The 27,740-nt window shown below is 44.1% G+C and overlaps 3 protein-coding genes and 1 long non-coding RNA gene across 10 annotated transcripts; 2 read left to right on the forward strand and 2 right to left on the reverse strand.

Moving 5' to 3' along the window:
* Positions 1–3,171: 3,171 nt before the first annotated feature.
* Positions 3,172–14,173, reverse strand: LOC135378695 (uncharacterized). Of its 5 annotated transcripts, XM_064611785.1 has the most exons (16): positions 13,702–14,173; positions 13,148–13,248; positions 12,703–12,804; positions 12,466–12,643; positions 12,109–12,162; positions 11,944–11,985; positions 11,765–11,806; positions 11,611–11,640; positions 11,432–11,524; positions 10,491–10,547; positions 10,381–10,428; positions 10,190–10,278; positions 9,314–9,478; positions 8,361–9,199; positions 4,410–4,433; positions 3,553–3,722 (listed from the first exon to the last, which is right to left on the reverse strand). In XM_064611785.1, exons 1-16 carry the CDS (start codon positions 13,931–13,933, stop codon positions 3,644–3,646), a joined length of 2,175 nt encoding a protein of 724 aa, XP_064467855.1. In that variant the 5' UTR covers positions 13,934–14,173; the 3' UTR covers positions 3,553–3,643. The 5 variants fall into 5 exon arrangements, with proteins under 5 accessions (XP_064467857.1, XP_064467855.1, XP_064467854.1 ...); XM_064611787.1 differs by lacking the exons at positions 4,410–4,433; positions 8,361–9,199; positions 9,314–9,478 and adding an exon at positions 3,172–3,317 and having other exon boundaries at positions 3,506–3,722; positions 13,702–14,151; XM_064611784.1 differs by lacking the exon at positions 4,410–4,433 and having other exon boundaries at positions 8,361–9,478; positions 13,702–14,171.
* Positions 14,174–14,695: 522 nt separating this feature from the next.
* Positions 14,696–18,820, forward strand: LOC135378696 (putative nuclease HARBI1). The gene is made up of 5 exons (XM_064611789.1): positions 14,696–15,163; positions 15,873–16,124; positions 16,226–16,338; positions 16,432–16,567; positions 17,165–18,820. Exons 1-5 carry the CDS (start codon positions 14,977–14,979, stop codon positions 17,554–17,556), a joined length of 1,080 nt encoding a protein of 359 aa, XP_064467859.1. The 5' UTR covers positions 14,696–14,976; the 3' UTR covers positions 17,557–18,820.
* LOC135378697 (uncharacterized) lies at positions 16,996–19,219 on the reverse strand. Of its 2 annotated transcripts, XR_010418538.1 has the most exons (4): positions 19,180–19,219; positions 18,902–19,120; positions 18,529–18,613; positions 16,996–17,215 (listed from the first exon to the last, which is right to left on the reverse strand). It is a non-coding gene; the product is annotated as an uncharacterized LOC135378697 (long non-coding RNA). The 2 variants fall into 2 exon arrangements; XR_010418537.1 differs by having other exon boundaries at positions 18,902–19,213.
* A 3,102-nt stretch (positions 19,220–22,321) lies between these two features.
* Positions 22,322–26,043, forward strand: LOC135371716 (uncharacterized). 2 transcript variants are annotated; one of them, XM_064605691.1, is made up of 5 exons: positions 22,322–22,508; positions 22,697–22,834; positions 23,022–23,141; positions 24,013–24,273; positions 25,195–26,043. In XM_064605691.1, the coding sequence occupies exons 1-5, from the start codon at positions 22,445–22,447 to the stop codon at positions 25,980–25,982; spliced, it is 1,371 nt and encodes a 456-aa protein (XP_064461761.1). In that variant the 5' UTR covers positions 22,322–22,444; the 3' UTR covers positions 25,983–26,043. The 2 variants fall into 2 exon arrangements, with proteins under 2 accessions (XP_064461761.1, XP_064461764.1); XM_064605694.1 differs by lacking the exon at positions 24,013–24,273.
* Positions 26,044–27,740: the final 1,697 nt, after the last annotated feature.

Here is a 27,740-nt window from a genome sequence, read left to right on the forward strand (position 1 = left end):
ATGAGCCTATAGCAAGTCAATATCACATAAAGAAAATACACAATTGCACCAAGGTGTACCTATATTCACACATACATACACAAAAAAAATTGAGATAACAGAGTGGCCTCTCTACAATAAGGCCCCAACAAGTTTTGAAACTGGACACAGGAGGGGAGTTTCCAGTCAGCTGACCAAATTTGTTTGGAATAGTCGGAATGAGGAAGGGTGTCTCCTCACTTCCATAGGTAGTGTAGAGCAGTGCAACTTTGTAAGGGGGACAGTTCTGTATTTCATACCGTAATGACATTGTTTGTGATGGTGCTCAAAGATCCTGATTTTACAAGGCGATTTGTTTGTAAAAGCTTCATTTTCCAGTGAATACTTTTTCCACTGTAAGTATTTGCATGTCTCGAAGGAGCTGAGGGGTATGGGAATCTGTAGACACTGGCTACTCTTGTCATACACAAGGCTCTTTTTTTGTATCGCAGCAATTATATCGTAGTTGCCCCAGATTAGACAACACCAGTGCAGTGTGGCGTAAACTAAGGTTTTCAATTGGGCTACACTGTTTTAGAATATTGAACCCTCCTTTACTGTATGCAACATGCTGCATATTACAAGGAGAACAAACATATTAAAGCTTACTCGATTCCTGATTCTGTTTCCTACAGTTGGTGCCACATCTTGTCCAAAAAAGTCATAGCTGTAAAAACTATTACGAAGTTACTCCTACACGCACACTACACACCTTCATTGTACGTACTACGGGTGTTTCTTACTGCACTGGCATAGCTACATTGTGAACAACACAGAGAATTGTACAATATTTTGGTTTAGTGCGTAAACCGCAACTAGCATACATCCTTGTTTTTCTATGACCTTCTAACATCTGCATGCCACAACGTAGTTCTCACAACCAAAGTAATCACTTTATACATCACGGAGAAGCACTAACCTCGTCACGTCCGGATGCAACACTCCTGGAAGGCAGATTCAAGGAAGGCACTGCAGACTTTCGTAGGCGGAGGTTCTTGGTGCTCAAGCCCAGTTGCTCTACAACTGAAGGGTCCCTCTCGTAGTCTTCATTCTTAAAATGCAACTGGCAAAATCTGCGCTGCTCTACATCACTGCCAGCACACCTTCCAATACTGTCAAGCCATAGCTGCCGCCGCGGTTGATCGCGCGGTATCGGATGGTACCTTATGCTAGCCGAGAATTCTCCGTTCGGGCACCCTTCGACGACACAACCGAGAGGCATATCAAATTAAACCCGAGGGTGTACCTCGATAAATTGGTCGGTTGTTCAAAAAGATACTATTAAAGAAGTTTGGAAACACACACACGAACTCTAGTGAAACAGCGCGCTGGATCCCGAAAGTCGTCGTAGCTAGTTTCGCTTTCCACGGAAGTTGCTAATTGGATTATCGCAGTCATAAAACAGGACGCAGATGCCGAAGTATAGACATACTTTTTATTTCCAGACATTCTGACAACAGTATATTGTCGTAAAAATGTAGGTTCTTGCGGAAAGTTCTTGTTGTAGTGCTTGATCACGTGATGGCATCTTGCACGCTGATTGCATGGGCGAATGACGTCATCCCAGTGGGATGACCAGATGAGTTTTCTATATATGCGTACGTTTTCTCAGTTTGACGCTAGGTGTGCCAGCGTCGGCGTGAACCGCGATGTTTAAAATTCGAGTTTACGAAAACTACGAGGTGTTGAAGCATGCATTTTCGTATGTGAAGTTGCTTTTGTGTATTCTGTCGGTAGCCACTGCGAAAAAGACTCTCCAGCTTCTGGTCAGGGACCCTTTAAGGAGCGATATAGCACTGAAGATATAATGCCGACGACCGCCATATTGAAAATGATGTCCATCCCGATGCAACCACACGGTGCAACATGCAGGGAGGTCGCTCAATTTGTACATTCTGGTAGCCGATGAATTGATTGCGATTTAAGCAGCGGCCGTTATTTTGGACGACGATTATTTTAACATCAGAAATTTCCTAGATGTTAACACAGAACATAAAATGATCGGCACAATGTTTTACGTTTAACGAAGCTCCGTACTACAACCAACAACCACTCTGCGCCTGCGCGCCTGCGGACGCGCGCTCATTTTCACATGTTATTGTGGCTGGCGATCGGTTTGAAACGCGGATGAGTTTTCGGCATATTGCCTTCATTGTTATCAATTCCCGCTAGTACGTGCGCCAGACAGACTTGCAATGATCACACATGCATATGTGAGATATGAGGATGACAGGAAATATGCCACTGTGAGCATAAAACAACCCGCTCCACGAAAATGACTTAGCGGCGTCTATTCAAGAATGGACCCACGACTTCGAGAAAACTTCAAACTTCTTTATGGAACTGGTCAGAGCGCTCCAACAACAGCAACATAACGAACAAAAAAATACCGAATCATTGGCTCACACGCTATTTAATGTCCCCGAGAGGCCACATCGTCCTCCTCGTTCATGCCTTATTTACGCCAACAACGAAGTTATTTAACCCAAATCTGCAAAAGCGTCCACCTACTATTATGTGAGATGGACCGATCCTGATGGCGACAGCGACTTTTATCGAGCTCGAATACTGACGTTAGGAGGTAAGTGACTGTCAGTTTCTTTTATCAATCAGTTGGACTGGTCACGGATCGGATCCGACCAAGCGTTCCTTCTGGTTGTGTTCGCGCGTCCTGCTTCGCCATAACTCGGAAGCCAAATTCGTGGATTATGCATGGATTAAGGATGATGTACCGATGTGTATGTCAGTATACATAAATTTGCGTTGTTGGGTTGGCCGTTATTTGCTGTTTGTTGCAAAATTTCACTGCACTTGTCCGACTGCCTCGTCATGGTGGAACGTCTAACTCGGCGCTTTGTAGAAAATTACTTGCCATGATGCACTGACGTGTGTTACCATACTTTTTTGTATTGTTTAGTTTCAAATCGGCTGTTCGCCTTGCAAAATTTCACCCCTGGTGAAAAATCCAGTTTTACTGGTCAGACCGGAAACCAGTCTCCAGTGTTAGACCGGACTGGTCACTGGCAGACCGGACTGGTCACTGGCAATTTCTACCCGTGGCACATGCTAGATGCTCTTTGGTGCAGTGGTCAGTCCATGTTGAGAAAGCTAGCGCCAACGTGTTGTTGTTTGAGGAAGGAACAGACACGCAACTCACATTTACTATTCTGTTTATTTTCTTCGCCTCCCCTGACGAGCAACATCAGCGAAAAAATCGCTCAGTGTCCTACGGACACACTTTAATCTTGTATCCTTCGGGACATCACTTGGATGGTCGGCAATATATTTCGACAGGCCATCTGAGAAATAGACAATTCAACTCAGACCTAAGTTGCGGACATATGCACAATGTCAGGGGAAAATGCTGCCACTAGAATTCATACAAAAAGTATAACCATGCAAAGGTTGGAGACTTGTGCACAAAAATGAATGCACGGCTGCTCCTATGCGTGTATGGTTGCCCAGTTGGAAAGAGATGAGGACTTACTTGCAATGGCCTGCACCTTGGCAGGTGTTGCCGGGGCCTTCACACTGGTTGTTATACCTGGCCTGCGGCACGGCTGGCCTGTCATGTTTCTGGTCCCCAACTCCTCAGTGGTCCAAAAATATCTAGCCAGATCCTTGACTAGCTTCGAGTCGGTGGTGCCACGCTGGATGTAGGCGAACTTATCCATGGGGATAAAATGCCCATCCCCCAGGCGAACCTAAAAAGTAGTCGCATGGCCAGATTACATAAAATGGACTGTTCTGATCTAACGGAGCTCAGTGCCTGACATCATGTTATGCACTCATATTACGGTAGTGCTACAGTTGTGCTAGCTTGAACCATTTGTTGCCTTAGCTGTGAATTTGTCTGATATGACAGCAACAATTTTTTGGGAAATATAGCTCTTCAAATTTGCACCACAGAGCTTCACAGGGATAAGAGGAAACTGGTAGCTACACTTGTGGTACAAATAGGTGGTACATCAAAAGTGGGACTTGTTTGGAACAGAAGTACCATAAATAGTTTCAGGTTTCCAGTGGTCGCTCTCCCTGTGAAATGTTCTGGGTGACCTTTGTGAAACACTGTGTACAGTGTTCTCCCTTTAACACAAACACAAAGGGACCTAATATATTTGTTCGGCTTATCAGGAGCTCAGCTTAACAGAATTGCCTGAGTTTTTCAACCGCTAAGTCTACATTTGCAATATGTCAACTAATTAAATGAATTACGGTATCATTGCCTATGCTGGGTAGGCACAGACGAAGGAAACATGAGTGCTGTCTCATAATTTGCATCTAAATGCCATAAAATTGGGACTTTGTACTAGATGGCACTCTTTCCACAGTTTCATTGTCTTTGCTATACGAAAAAAATGCATCAGAATTGGATTTGGGCAAATGCTTACAAGAAATGCCTGCTGAAATGTGACCTGCAAAATAAGCTTTCTGCAGTTAAACCATCATTAGAAACGAAAGCATTTTAGAGAGTGTCCCATCCCGTTAACTGGATATTGCATTTCAAAACAGGTGCACCACGGTCGTCGTCTTTTATTTATTTTATTTAGTAATACTACTCCGCACCGAAGGTGCTACAGTAGGAGTGCTCACGCACGACAGGGAGCATGGACAAGGTGCATCAATATAAAAGCTCAGAAAAACAGTAAGAGCATATTTGGGCTCGCCATACATCATGCTCAAAAAGCTTGACAATGTCTCAACATTCAACGATGTTTTGCGGAAGTGAATTCCATTGTGAGATAGCACGTGGAAAGAAAGAGTTTTTAAACACGTTGATATTACAGGGTGGCTCACATATATACTTAGTGTGCCTCAGTCGAGTTCTCCCAGATCCTTTAAACGATAGGAAATTTTCAGCGCTTGTGTTAAGTCTTCCGTTGAGCAGTAGCCAAAACACTTTCATGCTCAGCATTTCAACTCGCACAGGTAATGGAGTAAGGTCTGCGTCATGTAACAGTTGAGTGGGCGAATCGTATCTACCAAATTTATTGAAGACAAACCTAATAGTTCTTCTGTCAATCATTTCAAGTTCTCGCCTTTTTATTTGTTCTTCTGGGTACCATGCTGGTGAACAGTACTCGATTATTGGTCTAATAAGTGTAGTGTATGCCACCAATCGAACTTTACTTGGTGCATGCCTTAGAGTACGACGAATTACGTTCAACTTCCTAAGAGACTTCCCTTTTATATATTCGACATGTTTCCACGATAGCTTACTATCTACAATGACACCCAAATATTTGTGTTGGTCTACATGTTGCAACTGAAAGTCTCCGAGGTAGTAGTTAAACTTTAGCATGTTCTTCAGCCCTATAGACATAACCACTGACTTTTTTACGTTGATGTCCATTTGCCATTCTCGGCACCACCTCTCTATACCTTGCAAAGCAGTATTTAAGACAAACTGGTCCTCTGGTGGGGATATGCATCGGTACAAAATACAGTCATCAGCAAAGAGTTTGATGTTGCACAGTACTGAATCGGTTAAGTCGTTTATGTATAGAATAAATAATAAGGGTCCTAAGACAGTTCCCTGAGGGACACCTGACAGCACATTTTGCGTATTTGAACAGGTCTCTTGAAAGAAAACGAACTGTTGCCTAGACGTGAAGTATGCAGATATCCAAGACGTTAACTTCTGATTTTGAAAGATATTCGCAACTTTCATTATTAGTTTCGAATGTGACACCTTATCAAATGCTTTTTCAAAATCGATAAAGATGACATCACATTGTTTTCTTTCGTTGAGACACGACGCCCAGTCATGCACAGCCTCGATTAACTGCAATGTTGTAGACGACCCCTTTCTAAAACCAAACTGGTCACTGCTCAATATTTTATTTCTATCTAAGTATTCCACCATTTGTTTGAATAATAAGTGGTCCATTATCTTAGAGCATGCAGAAGTCAAAGAAATGGGTCTGTAGTTGCAGCAATCTGTTTTGTCTCCCGATTTGAAAACTGGTATGACTTTAGCAAGCTTCCATTCGTTAGGAACGTTCCCTGACTCATAAGATTTCCTAAACAAAATTACCAGCAATGGTGCGACGTATTCTGCGTATCGTTTTAAAAATGTGTTATCTATATTATCTGGCCCCGGTGACTTTTTAAGATCTAGTCGAAGCAACATATTTAGCACTCCGGGTTCAGATATTTCAAGGTCGGGAAGAGGATCAAGCCCGGTGTAATCGTGACATGGAGGGCGCCGCGTATCATCGATAGAAAATACAGAGGCAAAATAATCATTGAATCGTTCAGCAGATAGACTATCGGATGAGGATGCTGTCTTATTCTTCTGAGGGATAACATATCGCCAGAACTTCTGTGGTGCGCTGTTCATGAACCGAACCAGAGTTTGCTCAAAGAATTGTTTTTTAGCGCTTCTCAAGTCTTTTCTAATTTGGTTACGAAATAATGTTATCAAGTCCTTGTTGTTCGCATTTTTTCGAAGACGTCTTAGTTTACGTTGCTTATGTATGATGTCACGAGTAATCCAAGGTTTCTCACGATATGTCTTTTTACGTTTTTTTGGTACGAAATTATTCAAACAGAAAAGTACTTTCTGCCTAAATAAATTCCACATGTCATCAACTGAACATGAACTCTCAAGAGCAACAAACATATTGAACAGCTTCTCAAATTCGTCTATTATGCCTACATCATCTGCTCGGTTGTAGTCAAAAACATACTTATATTGTTCGTTTTGTTTAGCCTTATGACCAAGCGCAATGTTGACTATTGTAATTAGATGGTCTGAGATGCCATCTACCACCTCCCAAGTGGGTTCAGAGTTCAAGTTAGTGAACGTCAAATCTAAAATTGAACCATAATTTTTACTCACCCTTGTGTTTTGCATAATCACCTGAGTCAACCCGAATTCATACGCAATATTAATAAGAATGTCGGCGCTGGAAGAATCTCTACCATAAGGAATAAGATTTTCCCAGTCGACATCTGGAAAATTAAAGTCTCCACCTAGTATAATCTTTGCTCCTTTGTCAAGGTTATTGCTCATGTATTTATTAAGTGCATCCATGACAGAGGGGGGTGATCCAGGAGGACGGTAGACGGCACCAATATAGTAGCTGGCATTGTCAATACAGAGTTTACACCAGACACTTTCAACATCGTCGGGTATTTCTAACAAGACATACTTAAATGTATTATTCAACAGTATTGCTACACCCCCACCTTTATAACCTCTGTCTTTTCTGATCACGTTGTAATTAGACGGAAACACTTCAGAATCAACAATGTCTTCAGTTAGCCATGTTTCAGTAATAATAATAACGTCTGGCATTAGAAAAGTGCAGATTTCTTCAAACTCAAGCGTTTTATTTACTATACTTCTTGCATTTAGATTCACAACTGATAAAACGCGACTATCCAAGGTTATTAGCGGACTCCGCTTGTGCTTTGATTGTTGTTTCTGAATTTCACATACCTTCTCCAAGGAGGCACTGTATTGATATTGTTTTCCATTTATGGTAAGTGTGTTATATCGTAACCTGAATTTTTCTTGTTGGTTCTTCGCAAACTCCAGTAATCGTTGTCGTTCCTTCCTTACTTTCGTGGAAAAGTCCTCGGAAATTGAATAGTTTTTCCCTTTTAGCTTATAGCCCGAAGAAAGAATTTCCTCTTTACGTTTGAAAGATGAAAAGTTCGCAATAACTGGTCTATGTTTTCCGTTCTGTTTTTTACCTAAGCGGTGTGCACGTTGTATCTCACCCTCTGCGATATGTATATCTAGTTCCCTCAAACAAAAGTCCTTAATCTTAGTTTCTGATTGTGACCAGCTTTCATTCTCATCTTCTGTTATTCCGTGTACTATCAGATTGCAACGCCTTTTCACGATTTTCAATGTCATCTACCTTTCCCTCTAAGCGTAGTAGCTTATCTTGAGCTTCATCCGCAGAAGCTTGTAGAGCACAAATCTGTTCTTTTATATCAGTAGTAGATTTCATGTCTGCCTCTATTTGCTGCATTTTTACAGCGAGGTCGCACAGAGTTCTATCTTGTTTTTCCTGAACAGCCTTCATTGCGGATAGTTCATTAATTAGTTGACATTGTCCAGCAGTCATTTTTGAGTCCATGTCTTTGATGGCATTTAGCACAGTCCTAAGGTCGGGAAGTGTTTCTGACAAAGTCGTTTTTGGAGTGTCTGTACTTTGGTATCTAGGACCTGGGTTTGACCCAACATCTCCAGCACGTAGCAACAGAATAGCAAGTACACCGGAGACAACACTCAATGCATCAATGACACTATGTGGGCATACTAGCACGACCAAAAATCTATTTCCACTGCGAATTGTAGTAGGATAGGAAACTAAGTATCTCACCTGAATAAAAATGATAGGAAATTTGAGCGACATGATCCGTGTCGTGCCACTATGCCCACTGAAAAGTTCCTGGCCGGTCTCGCGGTTAACATAGTCTGTGGCGCTGCTGTAGTTACCGACGTCATGAAGTACCGAAGTTCATCACAATGGTGCGCATAAGCTGCAGTCTGCAACTTGGCTTCGCAAAGTGGTTCGGCGTATCCGGCGATAGCATCAAGTCTAGCTGGCTGGAATTGCAGATAGCTGTAGCAGGATTCCAGTGCAGATGCGAGAGTGATGACCTGAATAAAAATGATAGGAAATTTGAGCGACACGATCCGTGTCGTACCACTGTGCCCACTGAAAAGTTCCTGGCCGGTCTCGGTTAACAGAGTCTGTGGCGCTGCTGTAGTTACCGACGTCATGAAGTACCGAAGTTCATCACAATGGTGCGCATAAGCTGCAGTCTGCAACTTGGCTTCGCAAAGTGGTTCGGCGTATCCGGCGATAGCATCAAGTCTAGCTGGCTGGAATTGCAGATAGCTGTAGCAGGATTCCAGTGCAGATGCGAGAGTGATGACCTGAATAAAAATGATAGGAAATTTGAGCGACACGATCCGTGTCGTACCACTGTGCCCACTGAAAAGTTCCTGGCCGGTCTCGGTTAACAGAGTCTGTGGCGCTGCTGTAGTTACCGACGTCATGAAGTACCGAAGTTCATCACAATGGTGCGCATAAGCTGCAGTCTGCAACTTGGCTTCGCAAAGTGGTTCGGCGTATCCGGCGATAGCATCAAGTCTAGCTGGCTGGAATTGCAGATAGCTGTAGCAGGATTCCAGTGCAGATGCGAGAGTGATGACCTGAATAAAAATGATAGGAAATTTGAGCGACACGATCCGTGTCGTACCACTGTGCCCACTGAAAAGTTCCTGGCCGGTCTCGGTTAACAGAGTCTGTGGCGCTGCTGTAGTTACCGACGTCATGAAGTACCGAAGTTCATCACAATGGTGCACATAAGCTGCAGTCTGCAACTTGGCTTCGCAAAGTGGTTCGGCGTATCCGGCGATATCATCAAATCTAGCTGGCTGGAATTGCTGATAGCTGTAGCAGGATTCCAGTGCAGATGCGAGAGTGATGACCTGAATAAAAATGATAGGAAATTTGAGCGACATGATCCGTGTCGTGCCACTATGCCCACTCAATGTCTTCCTGCAATATCAAGCACTGCAATTGGCAAGACACCCACTCACCACCCCCATGCATCTAAACTTGCCGTACATCGTGATGCTTGAACGTTGCAAAATACCCTACTGGAAATAAATGTTATCCGACTGTAAAACGCACCGTCACGCGCAGGTAAATACCAACTGCGACCTTGGGCAACACCACACCACGACAACACGTTAACATGACTTGGACAGACATAGAAAACCCGTGAATTTGAGTAGTTATCGTATACGAAGAAATCAAGCATTTCCGTTGTTTCGAGACCGTGAAATCGGGAGCTCCGGAATTTAAACTCGCCATAAGTTCATAAACTCGATCTGACAGGGGGTGAAAATGTTTAGTACGAACAAAAAGGACTCAAAAGGGAATAGTCAGCAGTATGCCTGTCAACTTTCTATACAATGGAAAAAAGAAAGAAGTCTGTCCGTGGAAACTGTTCTCCTGAAATAAGGCGATGGCTCTGTGCAATGAGGTCATACGAGAAGGACGTTTTGAGGGAGGTAGTTCCGATACGGGATAAAACTAGCAGGACCATTTGAGCAAGGTCATTTGAAGAAGGGCAATGTGAGAAGGGAGAATTGAGAACAGGTAGTTTCGATAACCATCCTTCAAATAACTCATACCTTGCTATCAACCACTGAGTACATTTCATACTGTATTTGTTCTAGTTGCAGTTCCCTGGTTGGAGATGGCCTCATCTCCCCTGGTTGAACTGAGGAAGAAATTAACGAAACAAACATTGTGGGCTTTTTACTGTATGCGTCTTGCACTGAAAACTCTGGCCATAGCGCAGAATTAATGAAGAAGTACATACCCGTACAGGCTGGACGAGCAAGAGCCCCAGAAGTTGATGCCGAACTGCCTACGAAAGTAGAGGGTGAGGGAATTAGTAACAAAAATTCCAGCTACTGATTGTGTGCCCACCTGTGAACATAGGAGGAGCACGAGTGGAGTCGACTGGGCAAGCAGTTCCCTGATCAACTGCAAGACAAGAACAAAAAGCTATTTGAACTTTCCAGTACAAATGAGCTATGTAGGTATACAAACAAAGTAAAATACAAAGGAAGATGAATTCGTGATGCATGCTGTACAGGGTCATTAATGTATTACGAACACAATACATGCCCTACTTGGGACGCTCCCATACACCATTTTCCACACAGAATACATGTCCGACCAACCAAAAATTTGTTACGCACGCTTCTATTACACTCCCCATTGCACATTGATCATGTTTGGAAATGAAGTGTCGCTGACGACGAACATGGAGAGGAAGTGAGTGTTTATTTAAAAACCGCATTATATAAAGAAAACATGTGACTTAGCTTCCACGTATCAGACTATGTGCCACATTATCGGAGGCCCCACAGTCAATGCACGGGCTACATTATCCGCTAGTGGAGATATATGCCTGAGTGTTCCCATTTCAAGAGCAAAGGGAATGGCTCAACCCAAGGTTCCAGCTACCACGACAACGGCGACGTACCCGCAGGCCGACGTCATGCGTGACGTTACATGAGAGTGGAGCGCATGTTTCGTAGTCTGCTATTACGGCACGTCTCGAGAAATTCCTCGAAAACGACTTGGTTATTCTGAATGAAACTTTGACGGTTGTATGTGTGTATGTTGTTTGTTTGACGGTGTATGTGAATATAGTTTGGCTAAGTTTCGGAATCGCCCCAGCTGTACGAGACTAGTCTCTTTGAAGGCATGCTTGCATAAAAAAAGCTGTGCACTTTTGTTGAATTACTAAATCCAGCTGGGTGGGAAATGATATTGGGAACACCAATTCCCTGATTCATACATTTCTGATAAAATTATTTCGACATATTAGGCAGCACACCACATGCTATGTGAAAGCTCACCAGTTATGATGGGCAGGGCGTCACTGTCATCCTGAAGGCCAAGACACTCTTTGTCTGTGAAACAGGAGGAGGTCTGACTAATGAGAAAATATCCTAAAAGGCAGACACCTTGTTACTGTCACATTTAGTTTGCTATAAAGGACGGCAGGAATACAGCAGGCTGCAAGGTGCACACTTACCAGATACGAGTGCATGTTGTACCACGTCCTCTGAAACAGATATCTTGAAATCATTACACTGGAAGAACTGTGGAGAGGACCTGGTGGCAGTCCAGCATTGACACCACTCTGTGCCATGGCACAATGCACAAGTAACAAATAGAAAGACACTTGCCATGCAGAGAGACGTCCTGAGGGCAAATGTTCTGTGACACCTCTGAAACAGACATATTCAAATCACTGCAACAGAATTTACAGAAGGGAGCAACGGCCAGCATGATTCCATTCCCCAGTACAATATGTGGGTTAACAAACATGGCGATGATAGGGAAAAAGCAGAACAAAAGAACTTGCCAGCCCGAGACTCATGTGGAGGAGCAAATGTCTGTCGAGCGTCTGCAACACATATTGAAATCACAATAAACATCACACAAAAAGAACAGGGTCCCAGTGCCGTCCAGGATGTGTATTCCCGCAATGCGTTCCCTACAGTAGGCAAGCTACAAAATAAATACTAACCAAGTGGCCATGCAGGTTGAGGAGCTGCTTCTGCAGCAACTTGTCGTGCCACCTCTGAAACAGGAACATTTATATTAGTACAACTCAAACATCTTCAGGCAGATATAAACATCATCACAACTTATTGTAGTGCCTTGTTACAGCATAATTAGAGAGATTTTTGGTAAAACTAACAAAAATGCATCGTAAAGGTTTGGCAAAAAAAAATTGTAGCAAAATTCCTGTGCAAACAGTGTAAAAGCAAAATTGAAGCGCCACACACGGATAAATGATGCGGGCTGACATAGCATGGATAAACTCCAGCCCACGCAGGTAGCATTATGCAGCCTGAACTGTCCCACATATGTAATCACTTGCCAATTTTGTCTAGCAGGGCAAGGGTCAGACGACTTGTTTTTTCCTGCTTCTCGCGAAGCCGCTTTCTCAGCCGTGCAATTGTTGCATCCTTCTCAACCAGTAAGTGTTGTGGTACAACACTCTCATCTGAAGACGTTGAGTCGTCTCCAGAACAGGAACGGTTGCGTTTTCCATATCCCTGAATATGTGGTTCAATTCAGTGAGACATGAAGCAGCAACACAAGTCACTTTACTTACTTTTTTGACTGCACGGCCCCCTTGGACGGAGCATGAAGCCATGTCCCTTAAACGCTGCTTTTTTGCACTCTCCTTTGCCTTTCTTGTGTCAGAACCAGACTTCTGATGACAAAACATAAATAAAAGAATTACATAAGCACTGAAATCCACTAGCAGCGCGCAACAGAGAACAGAATATGCAATATAATGAGTAAAGTGACATATGACGAAATCAATATGGAAGAGAAGGTAACAGGATGGTGGTAATAGTAATGGATGGCGTAAAAATGACAGAACATCAGAACAGCATGATGATACAAAATGATCGAATCTCCTCTCCAAGCTTAGTACCTGCTAGCCTCCGAGCAGAGTACTACGAAGGACCTTCTAGGAATAAGACTACAGAAACACAGCAAGACCATGAATGCACTAATTGTACAAAAACCTTGGGCAATTAAGAAGGTACCTTCTTGTCACTCGCAGGATGGTAATCCTTGCTGCAGTGAAAAATCCTTGGTATGGGCAGCTTTTGGCTCTTTATCTTCAAGATCATGGCAGCTTTGGAACCTGGAACAACAAAGGTGCAGTCAATAACGTCAATTTTACACTGATTATATGCATCTTGTTTCCTAAACACTAAACACACTAAACAACGGTATCAGGTTAACAGAAAATGATAACGTAAGTTCCAAACATCCTGGCGCAAATGTGGTTAGTAAACTCGCATTGGTCGAAAGGCATAGCTTCCAGTGCACGGGACGGCTCTGGAGTGCAGCGTATGCCTTACGGAAAAGTTTGCCCTTACAACTGGCGGATACACTCCGGCAGATGAGTGATTTACTGGCAGCAGCTCTATGAAGGGCCAAAAGCAACACACATGCGCGAAATAAGTGTGTTTTCTTTCGGTTTCGGGAAGCTGAACACGTGATCACATACCTCGTGGAATGTACAAGGCGACGACATACAGAACACAAGCATCACCGCAAGACAAAGTCAAAGTGCAAAACTCTTATACATTACCAGCCAGGTCCAATATTTCTGCCTGGTAATATTCTTCGTCGCTGCCATCTCCTTTCGTAGAACACCAGTATACCATACGGTGAGAACTGTCATAGTCGGTTTCACTTGGAGGGCGAGAATTCCGAATCAGAGACACCGGTACAATGGCCCGGACGTCATCCTGCACGTAGCAAACGTACGCGTGCATGACAGGACGATAAATGACAGGATTAAACGCAGCAGACGTGAACATACACAACCACGCTTTTCACCAGGACGCTGCCATGTTTATAGCTTGTGAGGGAGCACAAGGGCGACGCCAAGCGTTGGACTTGTCAGAGTTTGTCACAGTATTTATTTGGTTTTATTTTTATTTAGTTTTTCGCACCTGTGAACCTATTTTTGGGATCTGCCCTGCGTCAAAAGGGATTAGGTGCATGTTACTGTACACTACAGTTACGGATTCGAAACGGCTAAGTTGTGTGATGACATACATTAATATCGTTATTGTTAGTTTTCTTTGTTTCCTAGTTATGTGCCTTTCTTTTACACATACAGTGACCAGCTGCAGTACACGAAATCAGCATTGCGTTATGTGTTCCATTAGCGGCGGCCGCGGTGGCGCTTGAATTTACATCCGGCAACAGTTTTTAATGACCGCGCTACCTAGCTTTTTCGTTGTGTATGGTTGTCATCTAATTCAATCGCATTGAATTGCATATCTTTGCTCCACCTGTTGGGTTGTGCGAGGAATCTGCTAAAGTATTGTGCTGTGCCAGTCGTTATGATCTTCGGAAACCATGGCTACTGCGAATGATGAATGCGCAAGTGGAACGCTGAAACGCCGCAAGACTTACCTGAATGCAAATTCCCCTTTTGTCGTTCCTGCGTCAACGTTACGCTACAGGCGTGTCCGCGAGGAACGAAACACCCACGAAGGGCGGTCACCGGGAGACGATCAGTCGGATGGTGATGCGACAAACAGTGTTGTCGGGACGGTGGGGCATGCAGCCTGTGAAGGGAGCGAAGCTGTCACCGCAGCATATTCCGATCATGCCGAAGAAGACGAACGAATTCTGGGGCGGGTTGCTCACGGCACCCGCGCGTCGTCTTTGGTCTTCGTTGCCATGCCAACGGCGCGGTCACGTGGAGCCATTCGTCTCTTCCGCTAAGAGGCAGCTTGCTCGCCACTCTGCCATGGTCATGGCGTGACTAATTTGTGGTCGCGAGGAGACGCAGCGCGTGAGACGCAAGAATTTGAGTCTTTGGTCGTCAGCGTCGTCACATCGAGGAAACATGGCGGAACTCTACGCCTTTCTTGCTGACGAAGGGGTGAGCGACAGCGAATCTTCGCGACATTTTCGTGAACACCGCGATGCCTTCGACAGCAGTGTGACAGAAGAGGAGTTCATCGGCCATTTTCGGTTATCGAAGGCTGCTGCCCGGCAGGTGTGCGACGCCGTTGCTGATGACTTACGCCGATGTGAGTTTCTTTTATGTGTTTTAATATAGGACGTGTTTCACCAACGTCGGCTACAATACAATCCGAGAGCAGTGCACGGTTTCATTAACGGGTTTCAAAGACAGTGAGGCTCTTTTGAAACGAATTGACAAGGACGCAAGGTGAATTCCAGTAACTTTAGTCAGTGTTGACGGAAAGGAGTCCAATCGTAACACGGAGTCTTTAAGCAAGTCGTAACAGGTCCTAAACTTCAAGTTATCCTTCAGTTCTGCATCATGAATGCTAGTATTCGCGAAGATTCCAGGAAAATGCCGTCAGCTGATATTACAGTGCGGACCACAGAACGACTAAGTCTGAGTGAACCTAATCTCTGTTTGAATGTGGCTAAACTGACGTTGGTGAAACTGAGCCTGTGCAGTGAAAACCGACAGCACTGCGATAAATGTAAGGGAAATATAACTTCGGAGCATTCATGAGGTTTGGTTGTACGTCAGCTATCGCAATAAAGCGGTAAAAATCTGCACTTCATTAGCATTATTTCCCTGATGTTCTGGTTCCATTTGACAGGAATAAGAAAACAATAAAACAACAGCCTACACTCGCGTAACAGAATGTTTTGCTTTGATCATTGCGTTGCGATTCCAAGAGGAAGTGCTTGAAAAGCTAATAGATAAGTAATTATGAACGGCCAAGTTTTTGGGATCATTCTGAAATAAGTCTCCACTTATAGCCCAGCAGTGGCGCAGCACAACTCTGTCGGTGGAGCAGAGGGTCCTGATGGCGCTCAGATTTTATGCAACAGGAGCATTCCTGGACAACATCGCCAGTGATGAATTCATCGCCACTACAAAGCGCCCGGTCTCCGAGGCTATCCATGCTGTCAGCCTAGCCATAATAAAAAATTTGGGACAGAGATATCTGAAGTTCCCGGCATCGACAGAAGAGAAGGTGGCCATCAAACGGGACTTCTATGCCATAGCAGGTATACCCGGATGCCTTGGTAAATTTAAATGACAGTCCTTTTAGATTGGTGTTCATATGATGTTTCTTAAATAAATGACAGGTGCTGTTCTTATCATGCAGGTGCAATTGACGGTACTGCAATAGCCATCATCGCCCCGAGTCGCAGTGACCCCCGCTTTGTTGATGGGAATTATTATTCCCACAAGGGATACCATGCCCTCAACGTGCTAGGGGTGAGAGTGTGACTCTGATTTAGAGTTGCTATGACAGTGACAACGTGCTGAGCTTTTATTCAAATTTGGCTGCCTAAATTATGTTATTTGCAGATCTGTGATGCCAATCGCAGATTTCTCCACATTGACGCCACGTACCCAGGGAGCTGCCACGACTCCTCAGTGTGGAGCATGTGCGAAGTCCGTCTGCGAGCACCGACGACATTTGCTGAGGGCGAGTGGCTGTTAGGTATGTGGAACATTTGTCTCAACTGCTTCAGTAATGGTCCTCAGAAGTGCACTTATAGTAAGCAGGAAGAAGTGGGGGACAGGGGGGTTAGTATGCATCCTGGGCCGACATCGGAGGGGACTGTGTCTTCGGGAAATTCCAAGGAAAACTTCAGACATCACAGCCTGTGGTAGGATTCAAACCTCCCAGTCTTCAGCACAACCTCCGTTATTACCAATGAACGGGAGGCCTTAATCTGCTCGGTTTTACTAGAAGTAGAGGCCAATGTGGAAACAGATATGTAGCTTGGTTTTGAATTTTTTAGTAGAGTAGCATGCTTTGTGTACACGTCAACATAAAAGTATTTGATGCTGTTGTTGTATACATCATTGCATACAGCAGATGTATTAACTGCAGAATTAGACGACTTCGGAATTGGTATATTCACAGAGTAAATAGGCACACCTTCCATGGGAAGGTGCAGGTCAGGTTTATTTTATAGAAACTACATAAATATTAAATATTTTTCAGAACAGTTTGTCTACTGATGTCATGAGCTCACAAGTTTAACATCCATCAAACAATTTCAGTAACTATAGCTTCCTCTCTTCTGTGCAGGAGATCTGGGGTACCCTCTTGAACCGTGGCTCTTGACTCCTGTTCGTTCTCCTGCAACACAGAAGGACCAGGCATACAACAAAGCCCACTGCAAGACCCGGGTTCGAATTGAACAGTGTTTTGGAGTTTTGAAGATGCGCTTCCGCTGTCTGCATCGCTACAGGACCTTGCACTTTGCACCTGACAGGGCATGCAATATTATCACTGCATGTGCAGTTTTGCATACTATTTGCATTGACTACAATTTGCAAGATCCTGAACACGAAGATGAAGGCTCCGATCCCGATCCTCCTGCTGCTCCCGAGGATGAATGGGATGATGTAGAGAACAGTGCATCACTGACTGCTCAGGCAGTGCACCGCAGGCAACAAGTTGTTAACAGATATTTTTAAATGTGTATGGCATAAAAGTACAGGGACCACATAATTTCTAATTCGTACATTCTAATTTAAAGGACTTTGTGACATTTTATTTAGGATTGATTTCCACCAAAACCATGGTGCAACCAAGGTATCTACCAAATTGCAGCCTTCAAATTGCCTGACATTTTCACGTTTTCACTTCCCCTTTCAAGGAAAATCCTGACCAAAACAAAAGGGAACTTATCCCGCTTTTACTATTCTTGCTGCAATGACATCTACATACCAGTATGTATCTGCCAAAGAAAATTTAGGATCGTATTGCAATTTATTGGCACGCTACAGGAGGGTAAGGAATGGGAAATGCATGTGCGTCAATGGGACAGACAATCAAATCAAGCCCGTTTTCTCTGTTTGAGATTTTTCGACTTATCCCCTTATTGCATACAAAGGTTCAATTTCGCTTGGCTTCAACTGATTTTTGCCAATTTTCCTGAGTTTCCCAGTCACATGAAAATTCCCTGACAAGTCCTGCGTTTCCAGGTTGGTAGACACCGTCAAAACACCACAAAAGCGGATGTCAGAAAATAAGAGTATGCTGAGTTCCTCAGTTTGACCATGTCATTCCATTAAGTGTATTTGTTGTCATTGTGTCTTCTTTTCACAGGTGCTGTAACGTATTGCACTCACTATTCTGTTTACTATTAATTCTTTTTGGTCACTGTGAATGTTATTTCTCTTACTGATTTTGTGTTTTTCACGTTAACAAGAAATGTGCAAAGTTATGTAACTGTGTTATGTTTACAATTTGTATATGTTTTCCATATACTCCAAAACTTCATATTTTGCAAAATATTTTCATTGGCTCTTGTCGTTCCAAATGAAAAATATATTTCACATGAAAACAGTGTCTCTTGCAACATTTCCCACCAGTACATCACGGGGAGACTTTGAGTATTAAACTGCAATGAAGATGCATAAGTAGTAATACAAAGAATGACCCACCTTAGATATTATTGTTGGCGTTCCTTTCATTTTCAATCTTGTACCTGAAGTACTCTGTCACGGCTTGAGCCATTGGAGTGATGATCTGCACACAAGCGAAAGCAAACAATCTAACAGCCCTTCCCCATGTAATCTTTCTTTGTATATGTATGTGTTTTGGATGATGAGTTTGTGATGACCATGAAGCTTCACAGGTATGGAATTTAAAAAAGTGCATTTACTGTCGTTTGGGTTTATGTGTAAACTTTCACTTTTGATTATTCAATTGAAGTAAATATGTTCACTTAATTGACTCTAACTGATTAACTGATTCTAATTGATTTCACCAGCACTGCACCTGTGCTGCGTCAACTGTATCTGGCCACTTCCTTACCTCCCGGAGCTGCGTTATTTCAGCAGCAATCCGCTCCTGCACCTCCAGAATGCGATTTGCTATTGGTGCGGGGACTCGCCGCCTCCTCCTTCGGCATGGCCCTATTCTACCACGCTGTGTGCCTGATACGTCTGGCACTGCTGCTGCGGTAGCCTCAGTTTCCTGCTGGTGTGCAGCTGCAGAAGTGCTTGCTACTGCAGCATCGGTGTAGTGAAGCACCTGTGACAGTTTGCTCGTTAAGTTATATGGATAGGCAAAGAAGTTACGCAATTCCTCACCGTAGGGCCTGTTGCTGCTGGGACACTGCCATTGTCTCTTTCGGTCTCTGGTTGGTCAGCTTGTTCTGACACTGGCTGTGTAGGTAAACGTAACGAATTCGTTGGAAGGCTAGCTTTATCTAGAGTAACGTTTTCTTACCACTTGTGGCACTTGTGTAACGTTGCCCGCCATACTTAGTCGTGCAGCTCCTGCTGCGCCCGATACGGTGTCCCAGCCTACAAGGGCCATGCACGGGCGTCGAAACCACGCAAGGACCCTGCGATATCGACGACGCGTGTTGTTTTCTCCTCGCCGGGCTCTGTGCCGGAGTTTACAATAGCGCCGCCGCCGCCACCCGTACCACAAATGCCAATTATGTTGGCGCGCACCGTTTTTCGCACACGGTATCTCCACTGCTTCCATAGTCCCTGCCACCCAACTGCGTCTTTCACCAGTTCCCCTAGAGAGTTTAGGGCTACAGCGATCTCTTCCCACTCTTTCTTCCTATCGTTCTTCGTTTCACCGGGCATGAAACTATTGTTGCATAGCTCCCGATTCTGCTCCATAAACGCGAGCAGCTGCAGCTTCTGCGCTTCAGACATTGACATGTCTGTAAATTGAAGGCCGATTCTTTGCTACCTCCGACTCCAACAACCTAGCTGCTTCCAGAAAGGTGAGGATAAATGCTGCAAGTGTTTCCACAGGAAACACTATAGGAATAAAACTTAAAATAGGCAGCGCAATGTATATAAAAAGAGCAAAAGATCCGAGCGCACGTCAGTCGATAGCAGACGACAGTGTTGAATTTGAAAAACGCGCGCCTCCCGAATGACGGTGTCTCTGCTAACAAAGATTATTTCAATTTTACGATGAGGCTTGTAGCTCGTACTCTCTACAAGTTTATGCTAGTCTAGGAAAAAGACAGAGTAATATATCATAAACAGCTCCTTTTATTACGTGACTGTATAAAATGTGCCTTTCCACAAGGTGTCCTGCGGCGTCCGGTGCCGAGAGTAGCGTCTGTTAGTCTCGGTGCGAGGAGAACGAAGACGACCACGCGCAATCACACTTGTTGCTTGCGCTGCATGGTCTTTCGTCTCACGGAAGAGACGGTAAGACGATGACCAAAGACGACACGAAAGACGATGCGGGAGAAACGTGCACAACGCGCCCCTGGAGACGGATGATTACAGTTCCGGTGAGGAAGACGAAGAAACAGATCCCTTCAGAGGCTTTCCTAGGAATGTGTCAGAGGAAGAAGTTCTGGCTACGTGTCTTGATGAAGTCGGCGCAGAGAGGCTGCCACATTCAACAACCACAAAGGCAGGAGCTGTTGCGATGCTGATGCCAATTGTGGTCAGCAATGGATTGACGTGGAAGGCGCTGGGCGATCTTATTTCCATCATCAACATGCTCTTTGAGCCAGAAAGTAATGTTCTACCACGAAGTAAATACATGTTCAGAAATCTATGGACAAAGAAAACGAAGGAACAGGCCAGGTCTTATCATTTATGTGGAACATGCGATTCCCTTTTGGATGACAACAATCAGGCTGGTGCACACTGCCAAATATGTGGAGAGCGTGCGAACCCAAATGGCAGCAGTCAACGTCTTGTCATGTTTAGCATGCAGAAACAGCTGAAGTATGTTGTGGAGAAGACCAAACAAGAGCTGCATAGAAGCATTGCTGAAGCTAACCCAGCTGCAGGGGTGATAAGTGACATAACATCTGCTGCAGGATATGACACATTGAAAAATACAGTGGGGTTCTGTCGCGGTGACTTGACTTTGACGGTGAACACTGACGGAAGCCCACTTTTCGAGTCTTCTAACACGTCAGTGTGGCCTATTCAGTTTGTGTTGAACGAATTGCCGCCACGCTCGCGCTTCAGGAACTGCACCCTTGCTGGCCTCTGGTTTGGGAAACATCATCCAGATATGTCGGTCTTCCCCCAAGAACACTCGCGATCCTCAGGACGTCCTCAAAGTGTCATCGCGTCCTCGTCCGTGATGGGATGTCCGGAGGAGATCCGGAGAGTGTCATCATGGGATCTTCCAGTGATAGTCATTTGCGTACATCCTGCGGCCGCCAGCCGGAGGACATATATAGGAGAAGTAAATTAGTTTAATAATGCGATGTGCGTTTCTATGCCTGCGCCCATTAATTAGTGTTTCGGTTTGTTTGTCATAACCAAATTGAACCAAATCAGCAGTCATCATGTATGAACTAGAAAATATTACAAAAAGGGAATAGTAGAATAGAAAGAGAAAATACAAAAATACAGGAATACAAATACAAATTGAATGATTTCAACGGATACTCCATGCACTGGGTTCAATGTGCGATAAAATATAGCTTGCTAGACCTTTCATTGTGACCTCGTTGCCATGAACATCCGTGCAAGGTCCCTGACGGGATGCTGCACGGAGCATTTCCGTGGAAAATACAGAAAAGTGATGGCATATTACAGCGCGTGCTTGACTTTCGGTGGGTATTTTAAATCCACTAAGTAGGAAACATGGACGCTACCTTGGTTGTATCCTTATACTCCAAGGAATTCGTCACTGGTCTGTTACTTATACATGAAATTGAATTAAACTTAGGTTCCTCACCCTTGGTTTTGACTGCGATGCTAGGAGGACTCTTGCATATGCGGAAGTTCGCAAGATAAGCAATATATAGTATATGATCTATCTGCGAAAGGAAATGCCACAGTTGGATATTCCTTTCAAAGTCGGCTGTCTTAGTCTTACACTTAGTGGCACATGACCTTTTATATTTTTTGCTTTTTATACCACGCCACCCATTGTTCGTCATCAAAAAACATCAAAAATGAGAGACGGAAAATGACAAGCTGGTGGCCGAGGTTGAAAACCGGAAAAGAGAGAGTCCGTTTCCGGTGTAAACGTCTGCAGACTTCTAAGAGTGAGAAATGAAAGCAGATTTACTGGAGAATTTCACATTATCCTACAGTGCTCCTGAGAGTATCGCAGTCTTGTCCCCAGATGTTGTCCCTAGGACCATCTCTGGAGTCTCATTCTAACACTTTTCTAACAAATTGAGGATCATATGGGGATATTCCCAGGACGTCACTGCTGTCCCGCAATGACATCCTCAGGATAAGTGAGGGATGTCAGCGTGTTCTTGGGGTCCTAACAAAGTTTGTCGAGGAGGTCAACAGCATCGGCCCACTTCTCTGGGAAGCAGACGGGCACTGCTACTCATCGCGAATATTTGTACTGTGTTGTGCAGTTGACGCACCAGCAAGGGCAGCTGTCCTCAACATGAAGCAGCACAATGGATACAGTTCCTGCACGTGGTGCTTCATAACATGTGAATACATTGACAGTAAGTATGTTATTATTACATACATCATCGAACAGCCATATTGCTCCTCTACTTTCTGCTTAAGATGTACTCTGCGGCGGGCCTAGGGGGAGACCTTTATCATAAAGAATATTTTTGTTCGTGGATAAGAACATTGCGAGAATATTTGGGCTCTTGGCAGACAGTAATTTGCCCATGCACTGTTTCAGATTGTGTACGATACATCAGCAGCTCTCCAGTAGAAGAAAGGACGTCCGCATTGGTGGTTCGTGATTGCCATCTTGCACTTGAGCTAGACACCGACATTAACGGTGTAAAAGGCCCAACGCCAATGATGAATCTGCCAGGTAAGGTTTCCATCTCAGGTATTTCTTTTTTACTCTGCAATAATCCAAACTTGAAATGATAGAATACTGTCACCATTACGGACTTACTACCTTGCACTCTCATTTTGTATTGACTACTGTTCTCGCATGAAATGTTCACTCAGTTTCATGCACTTTCACTTCTTGACACAGCGCATTACATTCTCAGGGTTCGACCTTGTGCGTGGATGTAGCGTCGAATACATGCATTCGGTGCTACTTGGTGTTACTCGGCAAGTCAACGAGTACCTTTTCAGCTCATCACACTCTTCGGAACGTCAGTACATAGGTATTCAAATATCTTTCACATTTCATTTGGTATACAGGAAATGCCTTCCAATATACAATATGCAGGGCATTTTTCTCTAGCAATGTACTTGAGTGCGGAGTGGGAACGAGTCATTACAGGGGCACTAAAATGCAAAAACAAGTTCACTTATAATTACATTACACGCTATGTTAATTTCGTACTTGTTATCGTTATTCAAAACTTGATTGCATTACGGAGCTACAATCAAAATTATACCTGACTATTCCTTGCTTCTGCGCTAAGCAGCTCGTGCATCGACATTTTTAGTCCATGCTGCGCGTGCCATGTCATAGAGCAGTACCAGTGAAAAACATAGTGCGTGTTGCGAAGCGGGCTGGCGTCGCCGTCCAGAGGACGTGAAGATAAAGGTTGTCAGTGGAACATCCACGAGAACTGTTGTGGGCTACAATTCAGGGAATCGGTATTGAAAAATGCAGCAGTGTGCATCATGCCGCTCATGTACAGAACACTACAATCGGATGCGTTTCCAATCCACGAGGCAACGATAGGTATGTGCATGCTTCTCCTGCTGTCTCATTGGATGCCGCCAATCTTTTCCTCCGGCGGATCTCATTCGTTGCCGCCAAAGACGACTCTGTTTTCATAGTGGTGTTCTTCTTAACGGTAGCGTTCTGTGAAGCAATTTTGCTTGCATCACACTAATTGAAACACGGTCTTTCATTTGAGAGCAAGTTGTTTTTGCATTTTAGTGCCCCTTCAAATTTCTAAAAAAAACAAACAAAACAACGCTTGTCAAAACCTGTGTGGTCCTCCTGAAGGTTTTGTCTGGCTTGCACGCATGCTTCAGGTGATCAGTCACCAGTGATTCAATGCTTCAACATTATTCTAGGTTCTCGAGCTCATCTGTCAGCGATCAATAGCCGCGTCCTCTCTATAAAACCGCCGCACTGCATCACAAGACTCCCACGGAGCATCAGTGACCGTGCCCACTGGAAAGCACCAGAGCTGAGAAGTTGGCTGCTATTCTATAGTATGCCATGCACAGTGGATATCCTGCCAAGAGAGTATTGGAGACACATGGCGAAACTCTCGAAAGCCGTTCACATCCCCCTGAGAGAAAATATATCAGACCTTGACATAACGCATGCAGGTATATACTAGTTTGAAACACAGCATATCAAACCAGTGTAGCACTGCTGCACAAGGGAGGCATACCATCAGGGATATAGAACTGTTATCTTTTGGGGCTCGGTTAAGGTTCAGGTGTATTGGTTTGGTTTGAGTTTAGGTTTAGCGAACCAAAATAGCTGTTTGAACTGCTATGCGGTGGGTTCAGTGGCTTTCGCAATCCAAACGTCCACATGTAGCAGAGCAGGTCAGGCTCACAAAGCGCAGCATTGACGACTGGCTATCAGCTATATGGATTTGTATACACACTAAAAGGCACGTATACTTTTGGCTGCATGTGCCCGATTGGACTGCAAGCAAATAATGATAAACTGGAAATATTAATTAAAGATTCTGGTACGCAGCCTAAAACTATGATCATAGTGGAGAAATTCTGGAAAATAAAAATTTTAATATTTTGGAGTTTTAGAATACCTACAAAAAAGAAAAGAGAGAGAGAACAAAAATTGATGCAGATGGTGTCAAACCAAGTTCAGTTTTGTAGTCTCACTATGCATAAATCTGGCAGCACCTTTGTCATTTTGCAACTATGCTCTTCTAAGGTACAAGGTGGCCCACAGCTACTGTCCAGAAGGAAAATGTTAGGGTTAAAGCTGACATCATATCATCAAACACTGCCGGGCAAACCACACGGAAGCACCGAATAGTTGCTCCCGTTCACTCTCAACTATCGACATCAAACTTTCACTTCGTTCTCTTGATCTGCCTATTTGGACAAGGTTGAAAGTTAATTACGCCACTCAGTAAGTGATAGATAGAGCCTTGCCATGCATGTCGTCGAAAGTGACCACCAGACTGTGATCACTTCGAAAATATCATGTACAAGGTTCAATACAAGTGGTGCTAAAAAGCATTCCTAATTTGTTTTTCTTTTTTCTGCCAGATGAGCTCCTGAGGGAATTTGTTGGCCGTTGCATCCCGCTATACGGAGAGGCATTTATGACCTTCAACGTTCATGCTCTCCTACACCTTGCTGCATCAGTGGCATATCTTGGGCCCCTGTGGGCCCACTCAGCATTCGTCTTTGAGGGAGGAAATGGCATGCTGGTCAACTTGGTTACAGCTGCGAGAGGTGCGCCACAACAAATCACAGAAAGGGTTGTGATGCATCAAGAACTGCAAACTGCTCTTGCTCTGGGCCGTGTTGCTAACGAAGAGAAGGTTGCATGTCAACGTCTTCTTGGATTTGCTCACATACAGACTGCCTCATACGCTGGTGATGTATGCATGATGGGTCATGGCCGTGCAGGAAGGCTAAGTTCGACAGAGGTACAAGCATTGGAACAGTTCTTGGGTAGCCAAGTGGGGGGTGTTGTGGAACATGACAGGTTAATTTACTGTCACCAGGTGTTTAACAGCGCGGCCTACAGTAGACCAACTAAAAGTGACTCCACTGTGTTCGTGGACTGTTACGGACAGTACCAGAGGATTGAAACGATTTTGGAGCTCCGTGTGCAACGAGCCCAAAAGTGCTTGTTGATCTGCAGGAAGGTAGTCGCGTGTGTGCCTTCACGCAAATTTCCACCACACATTAAGGAGTGTTTTTTGTCTGAGCGTTCAGACGTGAATGTCATTGAACCGCATTGTGTCAGAGACATTTGTCTATTTATGTCGTTTCCAACAGGGCAGTCCTATGTTTGTGACCTGCCCAACAAAATAGAACGGGACTGAATCTGTTGTGACCTGGTACTATTCTATTTGTCACTGATTAAATACAGACTTTTTCTTTTGTTCTTCGAAGCAGTCTTGTTCGATAACTGTAACACACACTGCTTTTATTCAATGCTGACCGCTTCACAAAGAGAGCGATAAAATGAAACTATAAGGCTGTCTTTGTGATACTTGTGTTACGAGCAGGTGCTCTCTGACCTGTAGTATATATGCCAAGTGGCACAAAAGCAGCGCTCGTTTTCCTTTTAGCGCTCTTTGTCAATCGCTCAGTATTGAGTAAAAAACATTAACCATTCAAAAGTTCTTTGAGATTTACAAACTAAAATAACTGACGCAACAAAGGTGCGCGATAGGACAAAATTTTGGACCCCCCCCCCCCTCTGATTATAGGCTTACTTTCAATGAAAGCATACATCCAGCCCATGCTGCGAACTGTGTAGTTGCGGTAATCTTGTGCAATAGGCACAGGGGTGTGCAGTTTAGCTAACTGTCCAGGTAAAAGTGACTTTCAAAAATCAGTATCTGGAAATCCTGTCAGTATAATTTCACTTCTAGTTCAGACACCATGACCACCAGTGGTGACCAATTTTGAGAATATGAGGCCCAGTGTTACCGTAGTATATGTTTAACAAGTATCATATCCAGTGCACCAGTAACCAACACAAACCGGTCACCGGTCTGCCCAGTGTCTGCTCCAGTCAAAACTAAGCATGTCCAGTAAAGAGTATAAACTGGTCCCAGTTTTACCAGTACAACTTCCAGTTGTACTGGCCAGTTAGTTTCCAGTGTAACCAGCATCCAGTATAGACTGGTGCCCAACAATACCAGTGTCAGTTCCAGTCTACCCAGTCTTACTTCCAGTCATGCCAGTAACACTTCCGGTCTGACCAGTCCAAACCAGTAACACTTCCGGTCTGACCAGTCCAAACCAGTTACAATCCCAGTTGGAATCTTGCTGGTTTTTTCAACGGGGACGTAGTGACATTTCTGAAATATTTCTTAGTGTCAGCAGAAGACATCGCTTCTAAAGTGCGGCGCAAGATACTCAGGGTGAATCGCATCGTAGAGACAAGTTAGAGTGAAGAAGAAACGCCACCAGAGGTATCTCACTCAAAAACTTACGCTTTCTCAGTTAAGCTTTGCGTCTTCCCTCTGCAGCCACCTACACGTCTGCGCAAGCACGACAAGAGGCAGAACCTCCTGCGTATCATTGAGAAACGAAAGCACGAAATTAAGGAAAGGTATCATAAAGTCACTGAGTCCAAGAAAAAGCAACAAAAGCCACTAACTTATGGAGACAGTACAGCAATCTGTGCGGACGACATTAGATATAACAGAGAGAGCACCATAGATGATCTTAAGAAGAAGCTGCAGGAAAGAGACAATGAACTTCAGAACCTGCGCAGACTTAATATAGCCCTGCACGAGAAACTTTTGTGCAAGCTTGATGATCAGGAAGGTATGGTGTGTCAGTGCCATTAGTCCACTGCAAAACACAATGTTTTGTTTGATTAGGCATATTCGTGTAAGTTTGCGTACAAGGGCAACACACATTTATGCTTAAAGCAATAGTGGGGTTTACCACAATGAAAAATATTTTTTAGTCGTTAATGGGCAACAGCAAACGTTGCACAGTAAGCATCAGCTCCAGGAATGCAACTGCATTCCCCATAAAGTGGAATGCATTTGATTTGAATGCATCTTTGATCATATGACACCTGGAATCACTGCAGGGGTAGTGGTAGCTGTAATCATAAC

Source organism: Ornithodoros turicata, chromosome 1 (assembly GCF_037126465.1).
Source record: "Ornithodoros turicata isolate Travis chromosome 1, ASM3712646v1, whole genome shotgun sequence".
Classification (NCBI taxonomy): Eukaryota; Metazoa; Arthropoda; class Arachnida; order Ixodida; family Argasidae; genus Ornithodoros; species Ornithodoros turicata.